Source organism: Castanea sativa, chromosome 3 (assembly GCF_040712315.1).
Source record: "Castanea sativa cultivar Marrone di Chiusa Pesio chromosome 3, ASM4071231v1".
Lineage (NCBI taxonomy): Eukaryota > Viridiplantae > Streptophyta > Magnoliopsida > Fagales > Fagaceae > Castanea > Castanea sativa.
The window spans coordinates 45,354,539-45,369,642 of NC_134015.1; the positions used below are offsets into that span (position 1 = coordinate 45,354,539).

Genomic DNA, 15,104 nt, shown 5'->3' on the forward strand with positions numbered 1-15,104 from the left:
TAAACATTCTCCCTCTCTCTCTTAAAAAAAAAAACATTCTCCCTCTTCTCACAAAAAATTTCTCTCTCTCTCTCTCTCTCTCTCTCTCTCTATTTTTTTGGGATCAAGAAACCTTTCTTAGCCATTTTACTTTATACTAGCCTCTGAATACGCGCGTGATTCTTTCAGGGTCAAAGAAACCTCTTTCTTAACCATTTTATTTTGTATTGGAGCGCGTGCTTTAAGGCTCTTAATTTTTTTTTTTTTTGTAAAGATTACTTTTCATTCATCATAATTTGAAATTTCTGCATTTTTTTACTCACAAAAATTTCTAGGGAAGTGAGAGAGTCCTAAAAATTTTTTAGTAACACATGCTCAGAGGTTTTTCTATTTTTTGGGTAGCACGCACTTAGAACCTTTTCTATTTTAGAGGATAAAAGTTAATAATTTGTATCTATTATAATTTATTAACAAAATTTTCAAATGCTAAAGGCTGTCACGTTGTCAACTGTTTTTTTTTTTAAAAAAAAAAAGGTAGTTATGAGGTTATATTTAATGGTAACCACTTAGTACACAACCAAAACTAAAGTTTAAAATTCTAAAAACTTAAATTATCAACTTTTTTACTTATTTAATCTTTTTTATTTATTTTAAATGGTAGTTATGTAGTTATATTTAATCCTAAAAGATAGGCACATAGTATACATCCATAATTAAACTTTAGGATGCTTGAAGAAGCACCCCCCCCCCCCCAAAAAAAAACCAAGAAAGGCTTTCAACATTAAAAAATAATAATAATAATACTAAGAAAGGCTCTCAACATTAGCTACTATTAAATCACCAATAAATCCTTTAATTTTAAAAAATGTATTTTCTTTTAAAAAAATTGCTGTGAAAGGCACAACAAATGACAATATTAAATTTCATATAAAAGAGATGAGACTGAGAAAAATGAAGCCAAAATTTAACAGTTTCAATTAATTGAAAATGTAGTGTTATACTAATGAATATAGGCATTGGTAGGATATTTACAAAAAAAAAAAAAAATGGTCTTTAACAACCACTTGACTACCACTTTATGTGAGCCTTGAATCATACAATAATTTTGGTAAAGTCTCTAACCTAAATTGATCCAATGTGCCTACTATGCAATCTACCAAAATTGTTGTTATGTCACCCTTAAAAAAAGACAAAAAATAATAGTAGGCTTAAATATAAGAAAAACAACAAACATCAAAAATAAAAAGAATAGAAGGAAGAGAGAGCACTGCTTAGAATACATTCAAAGGCTGTAAAATTCATAAACACAATTCTTATCACAAAGAATACTGAAACCAAAACATACATAAAATGAGGTTGAATTAACATTTTATTCATGGAAATTTCAGATTATGTAATACTTGGACTAACTAATTAAAGTGATAATGGAGAAAAAGAAATAATTACTTATTTAAATTATTTCACAATTTATTACTCATCAAACTGATCATAGTGAATTGTATTTCTATCTCTCTGTCAATTTCTACTGTCTACCACTACATGCCCTTTAACTTGCTTTCACAATTCATTATTTAAAATATTCACTATTTTAATTAATTACTCATCAAACAAACCAAAAAAATAAAAATAAAAATGATAAGATAAGATAATGATATGGAAAGAATAATGATAACAAACTAAGGAAACCAATTATAAACCAAATTCAGGAAAGCAAATACAGAAGAGCAACTCATCAAAATAAAAGCAAACGTCTGTAGGTTCCCTTCTTGCAACAAAGAAAAACAAACATAATACTAAGCTTTTAGAAACAATGAAGAAAAGACAAAGTAGTAACGTACCAAATTCAACGTAAACCAATTGCGAAAATCTCATCAATAGACAGGTTGTCATGGCTGTGATTCAAAAGTATTAGAATGCTTTCAATTTATTTATTTTTAAATAAAATAGCCAAAATAGAAAAGAGAAATATATATTGACATACACATACCATTAAGCAAGAGCAAATAGAAAAAATGATGATGATGGTGGAAAAAAGATTAACACATAATTGAGAGAATTGGGAGAACTGAGGAAGAAACAAACTGAGTTTGAAAACCAATGAGTGTGGTCCTAGTTTGTAGATAGTGTTTTATATAGTAGTTAAAGAAGTATTTTTACCAAGTTTTATCCCTACTTAACCCTAGGGTGTAGAGGTGTTTTGCACCCAATTTAAAATTTAAAAAAAAAAAAAAAAAAAAAACCTATTTGAAAGAATCTATAAAAAAAATTAAAATAAAATAAAAAAGCAGTTTTATCCATTCACATTAGAAAAATAAAAAAGAAAAGACGTGGGGGAGAAATTTAGGAGAAAAAAAAAGAAATTTTATCCATTCACGTCAGGAAAAAAAAAAAAAAGAGAAAAGAAAAGACTTGAGGGAGAAATTTAAGAACAGCTTTATCCCTTCGCGTTAGAAAAAGAGATTGTGAAAAAAAAAAAAAAAAAAAAAGGGGGGGGGGGGGGGGTTAGCTAAAATTTGGGAGTTTTTAAATTGGCAATTATATATATATATATATATATATATAACCCTATTATTTGAGCTTTACAAACTAATAAACTTGAGGGTATTTTGAGCATCAAAATTGAGGATATTAAATAGGGAAAATTTCTTAAATAGTAATATAGATAATAAAATAAAAACACTAACGTGAGAGAGAATTGTGGAGGTAGGAGAAATGAAATTAGGATCCAGTGCAATACATAAGTATTGCACCGGGTGCAATTCACCTTCCCCTCTCTCACAATTTTTTTTTTTTTTTTACATTTTACTTTTTAAACTTTTACTTTTTACTTTTGTTAACTTTTTTCTTAACTCTTTTTAATCAATGGTTGAAATTGAAAGTTGATTTTTACAACTATCAATCTCAACCATTGATAGCAATTGCACCCAGTGCAGTGCAATACCTATCCAAATCTGGAGAAATGTGGTTAGAAAAAACTGAAATTTTAAATTTAGCTAAAATTTAGGAGATTTTGAATTAGTAATTTTACATATCTAACCGTATTTTTAAGCTTTACAAATTGGTAAATTTAATGTGAAATTTGGTACGGGGTAATATTTTAGGATTCTCAAGAATGTTTAAAAATTCTCATTTTTGGTTGCAAATCACGCTAGGGAATCAGATGCTAGGGGAATCTGAATTCTCCCTTTAAACCTCTCTCAATAAGAATGTGGATTCCCTTTAAAACATGTAGGTATCCAGATTCCTAAACTTAAAAGAAATTGTATTTTTTATAAATTGACAATTTTAATAATTTTCCTTATCATTTAAGTAATTAAGATACAATATAAAACAAATCATCAATATCTTTTTCCTTGTCTTTATCTTTTCCTGCCAAAATAACATAAACAGGATAGACAACTCTGTTGATATATTTTTTAATAAAGTTCTATTTAGGCTTCATGTGTGGGGAAAAAAAGTTTGAAGGGGACGCTGCATTATTACCAGGTATTCACTTTTGTTGTAGTGTATGTGTTGCTTAACAAATTATTAATAGTTTATATTTTGTTTTTTATTATTTATTTAGAGGAAGATTTTTTTAAAAGGATTTGGTAGTTTATATTCAAATCTAAGAATAGAATGGGAAAAATAAATAATTCATTTAAAATTCTTAGAATTAAACCAAACATTATCATCTCACATTCTTAAGAATCTTAAGAGATTCTCAATGAAACCAAACATAGGAATAACTATATTCTCAGGCATCTAGATTGCAAGGAATCACATTCCTAGGAATTTAGATGCCATGAGTAATGTGGATTCTTCCGTACCAAACACCACATAAGGGTATTTTGGATATCAAAATTGAGGATCTCAAACGGTGGAAGCCCCTTTTATAGTAGTATAAAATTGTAAGAAAAAAAGAGAGAGCAAAGAGACGTGAGGGAGTAATGTGCAAAGTGCAAACTGTTTTTTTATTATTTTTAATTTAGCTAAAATTTAGGAGTTTTCAAATTAGCAATTTTACATATATAACTCTATTATTTAAGCTTTACAAACTGGTAAATTTGAGGGTATTTTGAGCATCAAAATTAAGGATACCAAATAGGAGAAGCCCATAAATAGTAGTATAGATATGACTTTGCACAAGACAGGAGGGGAGGGGACATCTTTTTGATATGGGGTCATGTATATAGGGCTGTAAATAAATCAAACTGTTTATAAACAGTTCAAGGTCGATTTGAGAAAATATTTTTTTATGTTCGTTTGTTTAGAAAACAAGCCAAGTTCAAGCCTTAAGTTTAAGGTCAATTATAAAATGAACTAAGCTAAAATATAATAATATATTTATGAACAAGCTCATGAATATGATATCTTGATTAAACTATATGTAATATTATATTTTTATACTTATACTTGTCTAAAAATATATTTATATAGACTTGAAATTTGATTGTAATAATAAAAAATAAAAAAATTGGATTGTAAAATTTTGTCAATAAGTTCATATGAAATCAATTTATTTTTTGTAGATTATTGATGATATAAATAGTGATCTATTTGTAGTAAAAATTTCTAGAATTGTGTTGAGGTAAAACATTTTAGACATGGATTCACAATATATAGGAAAAAAATTAAGTTAATCAAGTAGCTCGTTAACAAGCTTAAACTTGCTTAACAAGAAAATGAGTCAAACTTGAATATAAAATCTTGTTTGGTGATAAGCTCGAGCTCAATTTCTGTTAAAAAATGTTGGGTTAAGATAGTTTAACCCTGGTTAATTAATTCAATAACATAAGTTGATTAATTAGGTTAAATTGCATGTAAATCGTGGAGGCACCAACAAATCACAAAAAATACTAAATGCAGCGGAAAATAAGTTTCACACGATAATTTGTTGACAAATGGGAAAAACCTTACACAAGACAAAAACCTCACTGAGTGATTTTAAGATCATCACTCTCAAAAATCCATTAATCAACAATCGAGAGGTTACAAGTATAAGGAATTTTACCATTACCCTGGCTTATCCCAAAATACCAACTTACAGTTGCTCCAATACCCAATTGGACTTGATCTTGTAGTAGCCTTCTTTCATTTGTTGCACAAATATCCATCTATGACTAACTCCTTTGGACCTTTGCACGGATCTCAGTACGTGACAACTCTAGCAACTTGAATGGTTGTTGTTGACTGCAAAATTCTTCACTTCATCAACAATGGAGATCATGAAGCACTTGGTTGCAAAACCCTTTGGTGTACAAACACGGTAGCTTCTCAGTTTTCATAGAGAAAAATAAACTCTTGGTCTCTGTATCCGTGTGTAACAACTCTTAAAATAAGACTTATATATATCTAGGGTTGTGAAAAAAAAAACCCTAAAAAAATACATCAACATGGGTCAAAATTCAAATCTGAAAATTCTGAATTCATAAAGCTCAATAGATCGATCTTGTGTCGAGCTGCCCATTAAATCTTGATAACAGTTTTCTGTCGAGCTATTTGTCGAGTTTCAGTAAAACATATTTTCTTCACTTGTTTATTTTATCAATAAAAGAATAAAATAAATGAACAAATTTGAATTTTTAATACTCGGCTCGGCTCGTTTACAACTCTAATCATGGTGTAAGATTGAATTATTGTGACCATTTTTTGGCGAACACTAGTATTCAGGCATTCATCCTTGTCTTCCTTTTTCTTTTTCTTTTTCTTTATTGGCTAAATAAACTTGAAAAAAAAAAAAACCCATTTGGCTACGTAAACTCAAGCTACTTGCATGTGAGAGGCATACTGTAATCTGTAGTCTTTTTCACCAAATATCTTTTAGCTTTTGGTGTTAGTTCCTCTTCAATTTTTTTTTTCGGTAACCTAACGATAAGTTCACAATTTTGAATGCTGGATGGTCAAAAAATTCCCAACTTCACCATAGCGTATAAGATGAAAGCACATCACTTCATATTTCAGCTCAATATATTTCGGGCCTAAAGCGACAACTATATATGGACATTTTTTATATTTAAATATTAATTTTAATTTTTTTTAATAATATTATTAATATTATTAAACTTTTATTTTTCCGCCTTGTTTAAGATGTAAAATTAATAATTAGGTTCATGTCATAATTAATGAAAAGAGATCTTTTACATTTTACTGATATCTTATCCGGCCTAGAAGCAAATCTGATTTTGCTATAAAGACTAGTACATACTACATAGGTACCACAACATGTAAAAGATATAGAAACTTATAAAACTAGTTGAACCCTTTCCCTTTCCCTCTCCCTTGTGTGTGTGTGTTTGTTTCTCAAAATAAAAAATAAAAAATTTATTTTGCTTTTTGTACATTACATGTTGGGGAAGCCAAAACTAACTAATAATTTTCCTTCTTACCAAAAAAAAAACCTAACTAACTAATAAAGAACTTTTTTTTTTCCGGTACACATAACATGTAAAAAGAGTTAAAAGCTAGATAGATTAGAATAAATATTGAGTAGGTAACAATAAGTCAGCCAGTTTCAAGGAAGTGTGATTTTTGACATTTTTGTTGTGTCCCTATCATTATTTTTTTTTAATATAAAAATACTAATTTTTATTGTTTAAAATTTTGTAACATATCTATTATTTTTTATGTCCCTAGCATTTTATTTTTTTAAAAAAATTACTAATTTTTATTGTTTAAAATTTTGTGACAGATCTATTATTTTTTTGATAAGTGAAAAGCCCTTAATTGAGGCGCCTTATTTTTTTGATAAGTGAAAAGCCCTTAATTGAGGAGCCTTCTTTCATTTGCTATAATAATTAGTACACAAGCACCACAACGTATAAAAGATATAGAAACTTATAAAATATTCTGACTAAATAAATAAATAAAAATTATTTTGCTTTTCTACAATACATGTTGGGGAAGCCAAAACTAACTAATAAAGACCTATTTTTCCGTACACATAACATGTAATAAAAATAGTTAAAACCAGATAGATTAGGATAAGCATTGAGTGGATAACAATAAATCAATCAACAATAAATCAATCAGTTTCAAAGATAGTGTGATTTTTAGTGTGTCTCTAGTATTACTTTTTTTTTATAAAAAAAATACTAATTTGTATTGTTTAAAAATTTTGTGACATATCTATTATTTTTTTGCTAAGTGAAAGCCCTTAATAGTGGGGGCCTTCTTCCATTTGAGAGCCTTAGATGACTGTCTTAGTCACTTATATGGTTGAGCTGCCATTGACATTTTAAAAAAAAAATTTATGTATTTTTATATAATATGAAAATTGAGAAATTCTACTATAATCTAATTTAAGTGTATATGAGTATTGTGATAAGAAAGGTCGTAGGCCCATTTCAAAGTTGGGCAGAGAAAATGAGGAGGTCCATCCTATGCTCGGTTAGAGGATGAGCGAATTATGAAAAGGCCCAACGCTCAAGTCCATGACCCGATCGAGGACGCGATGATGATCGAAGATGAGCGTATGTCCAAACATCTAAATGACGTCATGCACAAGTTACTAAGCAATCTTCTCAATGTCAAAAGGCTGAGTTTTACTCTGATAACCGATTTGATAGACAAGAACAGTGTTATAGACCCAAATGGGCACTTTAGACCCCTGATTCGGTGGGTCCCATACACTTGTGAGAGATTCTACCATCACAGAGACTCCACCAACAAGAGAGTATAAAAGGGGAAGGAGGCTATGGTGGAAGAAGTTGGAAAAATTGGGGTGAAAAATACGAGAGAAATGTGAGGTCTCAATTCTTGGGAACTAAGATTCTACTCTGGACTCAGAAAGGGAAATTCGGCAAGGGGATGGTGTCCTCAACCGGAATTATGGGACACAGTTAAGGATTAATTGGAAGGCCTAGCTCATCATAGTTCCAAACCATTCTTGGGATCTCCCATTGTGGGCCTATAACACCATAGGATAACAAATAATTTAAAGGGTTGGGCCCAAACCACTAGCGTGAGTTTTTGGGACCTGATCCCCTTAAGTATGAAACTCTTTTTTGGAGACTTAAATCTTGATTTTTGCCACCCACATCTAGGAGCAGAGGGAGGAGGAGTCTAGGGGGCAAGTGCCCCCCCTGAACTGCCAAAAATTTCTCTAATAATAGTATAATATTACTATATTGTACAAAAATGTCTTACTTGCCCCCCTACACCACAAAAGGACAAATTATTTTTTTTCCCAATTTCCATGGCAGCTTCTTTTAGAGCATTAGTATTGGTGATGCCAAAAATTTCACAATTTGGCACCACAAAAACTGTTTTGTCTATTTTACCATCTCATTTTACAAAACACTCAGTATTAGTGATTTTATTTTATCATTCAATAAAATAAAATAATATATCTACTATAGTGCATAGCCAAAGATGTTTGTACACTGTAACTCAACAGCCAATTTTTTTTGGCTTTTCCTCCACTATTGCAGCAAGCTTTTTAGTATTGATGGTGCTAAAAATAGTAATATGGATTTTTAGCACCACCAATGCTAATGCTCTCACATAAATAGACCTACACTCCAATAGCTCTTATATTAAAATAATGGTAGAACTGAAAAATGATGTTTTATATCCATTGTTTTACATGTTAGTGACCTTAGCGTTGATCTTACAAGTTGCAGCAGTTACTATTGAAAGAAAGTTTTCAACAATGAACATAATTAAAAATTGATTACACAATCGAATGAGAGATCAATGGATAAATGATTGTTTAGTCACATATATTGATAAAAATATATTCAAGACTATTGAGTGTGAAGAAATAATGTAGCAGTTTCAAAATATGGAAAATCGTGGAAAGTAATTGAGTAAATTAAACTAGGTGTGAAAAAATAAATTAAAGGTTACATTTTATGTTAGATTGTGTATGAGAATTTCATTAGCATATAGTTGGTTATTTACTTTTTTTATTAATATTGATTAATAATTTTTTCAGATTAATTTTTTACTTTCAATTTTGTCTTTTAATCTTGCCCCCACTAACCCAAATTCCTAGCTCTGCCACTGCCCACACCCCACAAAAACTTTATACTCATATACTTGTAAGGAACTTTATACCTTAATTATACTTTACACTTTAAAATTTCAAAATTCACGGTTACTATCCTAAATTATAACTCGCGTTTCACTTTGCTGATGTTTTTAATATTGTTTCAGACTTTGTTTCAGTTTGTCCATTGAAATGAAATATTTCGATACTCGCATCCTTTTTTTGAGGTTGCTAGATATTTTACAAATGATATAAAATTATATTTTTAATATAATTTTTTAAAAAATAACTCTCAATAAAATGAGTATATTGTTATTAACTAAAATTTATTAATGATTTTTTTTTTGTTGATAATAAATCTAACATCGGGGGTCCTTATAAACAAGGAACCTTCTTGAAATATACTTTCCCATTTTCCCGTGGCCACCCATGTGATTTGCACTTTACCCTAGTAAATTGTTTTTTACTTTTGTCATCTTTCTCACTAGCCCACCTCTCATTATTCTTTCTTTCTCACCGTGTGTGCTCTCGTGTCTCATCTGCTTCTTCTTCTTTTTTGATATTTTCCTCTCTCACACGGCCTGCCTTTTCTTCATCTGGTCAGTTCTTCATTTATTTTTTCGGTGTGTGCTCACTTTATCTTGTTCAGTTGTTCTTCATTTAGTTCTCTTCTTCTTCTTTATTTTATTTATTTATTTTTTTCACTGGCTATGTTGAATCTGTTCATTACCTCTCAGTACATAGTACATACTGGCCAGATCTTGGCCAGTATTTACTGAAATGTCCGAAACAGTCCAGAATGGGCCAAAATTTTATCCGAGGTGGAACAGAGGGATTATGAGTGTTTTGGCTGAATCTTGCAAAAAATTGAGTTTATCTGTGATAGGGGTATTGGTTAAAATTATTTGGAAAATTGAGTAAAGAGAGTAAATTTTAGTAATATTATTATCGAAATTTTAACAAAAAGTATGAGAGAAAAAACATTTGAATTTCGGTAATGGGAATACCAAAATTGCTGCCCGAAAGCTGAAGTAAGTGCCCGAAGGAGGTGCCTAAAGGAAACCAATTATGGCAATCAAGTTGCCGAAATAGCAGGGGAGTGAGGGGGAGAGAAAATAAGAATTGTAGCAACAAGTTGCCAAAAATGGGAGTGAAAAAAAAAGGAATTTAACTATTTAGGCAATGAAGTTGCCGAAAAAAATTGAACAGTTGGCAAAAAAAAATGATTATAAATATTTTTAAATGTCAAATCAATTATAAATGATTAAAAAAAAAAATCAAAACTTAAAGTTCGTGAGGTAAAGAAAGGTTGATTCAGTTTTGATTTTTTTTTTTTTTTTTGTTTTAATCATTTATGATTGATTAAAACAAAAATAGTTATAATCATTTATCATAAATTATTTATGATCGAGTTTGATTTTTTTTTAATCATTTATGATTGATGTGGCATTTAAAAATATTTATAATAATTTTTTTTTTTTGCCAACTATTCGTCTTTGGCAACTTCATTGCCTAAATAGTCTTTTTTTTTTTTTTTTTTCCTTATATTTTCAGTAATTTGGTTGCCACAATCGGATATTTTCAGTAATTTAGTTGCCACAATCGGTTTCCTCTCAGACACCTCTTTCGGGCACTTCACCTTTCCGGTAGCAAGAATTTCGGTAATCCCATTATCGAAATTCAAATTTTTTCTCTCTCATACTTTTTTTTAGAATTTTAATAATGGTGTTGCCGAAATTTCCTCTCTTTCCTTATTTTTTCAAATAACTTTAGACAATATCTATATCATAAATAAGCTAAATTTTTTACAATATTTAGCCAAAAGACTCAAAAGAATATTGTTCTAGTTTGGATGATAAGTGAAAAAAATCCAATTGTCCATATTTTCAATCCTTTAAAAAGAAATAGAAAATTAACACTTTACTATCTAAATAATACTCTCAAGTACACTTTACACCTTTCATCCAAAATAACGATAGAATTAATGGCAAAATGTAACATAAATTTACTGTACATTCTAAAAAATTATGGTACAAATATAATATAGTTTATCATTTAGGATGGTAAAACATTAATAATCCCAATAGTTGTTACAGAACCAGATAATGTTTTTTTGCTAAACAAAGACCAAATTATACTAATAGGAACGGGTCAAGTCAATGGCATATTTTTAGACGGAGACAGACAGTGAAATTTGAAAAACGTTAGTGGGAACCATAATATTCTCCTGTCTCTATGCTTCTTGTCATGCTGGTGATCCTTTTTAAAGTCAAAAAAGTTTATCTCATTCAGCTAAAAAGAAGAAGTTATTATCTCTTTTGTTTGTGTCTCTCATGGAGCCTCACTCTTTATATGTTATCTATGGCCTGCTAATTTCATTGGCATTACTACCAAATCCTACCGTAGCAGCCTTATCCAAATGCAGTTTTCCGGCCATATTCAACTTTGGTGACTCCAATTCAGACACCGGTGGCTTGTCGGCGGCATTCGGCCAAGCTCCGCCGCCCAATGGAGAAACATTTTTTCACACCCCATCTGGACGGTATTCTGATGGCCGTCTTGTAATTGATTTCATAGGTACTTCCATTTCTCTTTCTTGATGTTCTCATCTTTTTTCTTTTTGCTTTTTTGGTGGAAGCACACATTCATTATGTACGAAATACATGATATAAGATTATAATTTGAGGAGAGTGCACTTTATAGAAGCATAGATACCCTTGTTTGTTTGTTTATATATAATTTACCTTTAGTTTAAGTAAAATCTACTGAATTTCATTGAATTAGAAATATATTGTATTGTATTGTATTGTGTGTAGCCTTATGACATAAAAGCTTTATTTTACAGAATTAAGAAACAAAATTTCTATCATTCGGCTTCAAGAAATGAATCACAAAATCTACTGCTTTCTTAATCTAAAACATTCAAGAATGAATAACTAGTTATTTCTATGATTTTACATTTCCCTATGGCTTTCTACCCAAAAAAAAAAAAAATTCCCTATGGCATATATAGTTACTTAAGCACGTGAACTACATTTTATTATTGGGTGGGTGTCCTGATGAGTGAGATGAGAGATCCAGTCAATGGGTTACCTTTTAACCCCAATCCCTTTTTTGTGCAAAAAGTAATGCACATTCGTGGTCTTGAGTCTTGACAAAATGATATTACATATACCCATAATGCAAAATATCATTTTATTATTGTGTTTAGAGAGGGAAAAAATATATAAATTAAATAATTAAAAAAGTTGTAGGTACTCAGGATTTTCACTTAAGGCCAAGGGCTTTGCCTTGTAACCCTCTTCGGCTTGACACCTTTGTCCCACATCGAAGAAAGCTACTTCCTTTAGCTCACGCTTATAAGGCAGAAAGTGGGGAAGTATTTCTTCAATGTGGGACAAAGGTGTCAAGTCGAAGAGGGTAACTGATGGTACACTACTTCCTTCAGCTCACGCTTATAAGGCAAAAAGTGGGGAAGTATTTCTTTGATGTGGGACAAAGGTGTCAAGCCGAAGAGGGTTACAAGGCAAAGCCCTTGGCCTTAGGTGAAAATCCTAAGTACCTACAAAAGTGATTATTTAATATAATGTGAAAATATTATTATTCTCAATTTCAACTAAACTCTCTTAATTCTCGCCGGAAAACTATAAAGAAAAAAACTCTAGTAATTAAGTTTGAAAGAAAAAACTTACCAACTTGTTGAGCTGATAAAAAAAGAAAATCATTTTCAATAACTTACATGCAAGTCAATGCATAAAATCATGGCCTCAAAAAATAAATAACAAAATTAAGGACAAGAACATATTTGAATGTGTTTTACTGATTGTTTATTTGTTGAAAGTAAGATTTTTTGTTTTCCCTATCATTCGTTGTACCAAAATAAGCTAAAAGCTTCTTCTTCTTTCTTTTTTTTCCTCCTCTTTAGTCATTGATTCTTGAACTTTACCCCACACCCCCCCCCCCCCAGAAAAAAGAAAAAAATAATAATTATATAACTAATTGGTATTTTCATTTTCTTCTTTCTTTTTTGGTTAAGAAATTAAGATGAAAGTCAAAAGTATACTTAATTTGGAGGACCAAGTGTAGCATGTTAGTTCTAATTGTATGAGAAACACTATTTGTTGATTTTCAGCGGAAAGCTATGGGTTACCGTATCTCAGTGCTTTTCTAGACTCGCTGGGTTCAAACTTTAGTCATGGAGCCAATTTTGCATCTGCTGGAGCAACAATTAGACCTCAGAACACAACAATGGCACAAAGTGGATACAGTCCTGTTTCATTAGATGTGCAGTCTATTCAATTCTCAGATTTTCACAGAAGATCCCAAGTATTCAACAAAAAAGGTGACTTACATCCCCATGTTAATTATTGTTGTTTCTTTTCTTACATATATCATTTTTGTGCACCATGCTACAACTTTGATTATCATATTGGTGATGAAAGTGAGATGGGATTGTTTCAAAATCTGGCACAGGAGGGGTCTTTGAGCAAATGTTACCCAAGGGGGATTATTTTTCTCAAGCTCTGTACACATTTGACATTGGCCAAAATGATCTTACTGCTGGTTACAAACTCAACATGACTACTGAAGAAGTTAAGGCATATGTTCCTGATGTATTGGGCCAGTTCTCAAATGCCATTAAGGTAATACAAATTCACAACAATCACTTCAAAATTTTATGGTACACACCTTGATGACTATGTTACATGCAGAAAATATATGGTGAAGGTGGAAGAATATTTTGGGTACACAACACAGGCCCAGTGGGCTGCCTTCCATACGTTATGGACCGCTTTCTTATCATGGCGAGCCAAATAGATAAATATGGCTGTGCCAGTCCATTCAATGATGTGGCCCAATATTTTAACCTCAGATTAAAAGAAACTGTAGCCCAACTCAGGAAAGATCTTCCAGAGGCAGCAATCACCTATGTTGATGTCTACTCAGTGAAGTACACCCTCATTGCCCAAGCCAAAAAACATGGTACTTCCCTGCATCCTTTTTTACACTAGCGGATTTGATTTGATTTGATTTGATAAATAAATTCCTGAGCTAATGGATAAAATTATCGTGACAATTGATAAAATCATTTATGTTTATTAATTGTCACGTAATCAGTTTAAGAAATTATTCGCTAAACTAGTTTGGAGATAAATTGTATATGAATTTTTTTTTTCTTGGTCAATTTGAAGGATTCGAGAACCCTTTTGTGGCATGCTGTGGTCATGGTGGGAAATTTAATTACAACCGCTTCTTGAAGTGTGGAGCCAAGAAGACTATAGATGGCAAAGAAATTTTGATTTCAAATTCGTGCAAAGATCCATCGGTTCGGATTAATTGGGATGGGACTCATTTCACCGAGGCTGCTAACAAATGGATTTTCAACCAAATAGCTGATGGCTCATTTTCGGACCCACCCATTTCATTGGAAATGGCCTGTCATAGAATGGACCACTAAAACATACTTTCACTGTTTTTTATTTTTTTATTATTATTTTTTTTGCAATGAAACCTTTTTCCTAGCCTTTTTATTTTGGAAAGAACCCTTCACAAGACAGGAGGGAACATCCTTTTGATATGGAATCGTGTAAGGCTAAATTATTGGGCCCATGTATGTGTTTGGTACTATCTAAGCTAGGTTTTTTGAAACCTTACTCTTTTTTTTTTTTTCTTTTTTTAAAAGTTTTTCTGACTTTCTCAAAGTATATGTATACTCTTAACACATTTTTAACAAAATTTTTTTTAGCAAAAAGTTAAATAAGTTGTTCTTAAATGGACACGAGAATATTATGAATGCGCCTCCAAATAAATACTTAATTTTACTTGGAATTTTGGCACTTTAAAAAAATATGATTCGGTGTTTATTTAATAACTTATTCATTCTTATAGAAGGAGTCTTCCCCTCTCATATTAGGTGTGGACCCTTGTGTAAAAGGAGGGAGGACTTCTTGTGTTATCTTCGTCTTATAAGTTAGTCCCTCCTTTACCTTTTCTTCCAAGTAATCCATTGTGCATTATGTATCTTGCTATCAAATAATATGACTCATTCAAAGATTGTACAATGGTTCATGAAAACATATAGAATCATTGCTAAGCGAGTTCTTGTAAGCGTTTATTGATAATAAGAATTCAAAAAGAGTGTTGAAGATTAGTA

The 15,104-nt window shown here is 30.8% G+C and overlaps 1 protein-coding gene across 1 annotated transcript; it reads left to right on the top strand.

Moving 5' to 3' along the window:
• The first annotated feature begins 11,224 nt into the window (after nucleotides 1-11,224).
• Nucleotides 11,225-14,555, top strand: LOC142627494 (GDSL esterase/lipase At3g26430-like). The gene is made up of 5 exons (XM_075801371.1): nucleotides 11,225-11,527; nucleotides 13,083-13,292; nucleotides 13,424-13,593; nucleotides 13,663-13,933; nucleotides 14,143-14,555. The coding sequence occupies exons 1-5, from the start codon at nucleotides 11,284-11,286 to the stop codon at nucleotides 14,406-14,408; spliced, it is 1,161 nt and encodes a 386-aa protein (XP_075657486.1). The 5' UTR covers nucleotides 11,225-11,283; the 3' UTR covers nucleotides 14,409-14,555.
• The last annotated feature ends 549 nt before the right edge of the window (nucleotides 14,556-15,104 follow it).

Coding starts and splice junctions, on each gene's coding strand:
- LOC142627494 (XM_075801371.1), top strand. CDS start 11,284: ATGGAGCCTCACTCTTTATATGTTATCTATGGCCTGCTAATTTCATTG. Junction 11,528..13,082: donor TCTTGTAATTGATTTCATAG/GTACTTCCATTT, acceptor GTTGATTTTCAG/CGGAAAGCTATGGGTTACCG. Junction 13,594..13,662: donor AGTTCTCAAATGCCATTAAG/GTAATACAAATT, acceptor TGTTACATGCAG/AAAATATATGGTGAAGGTGG.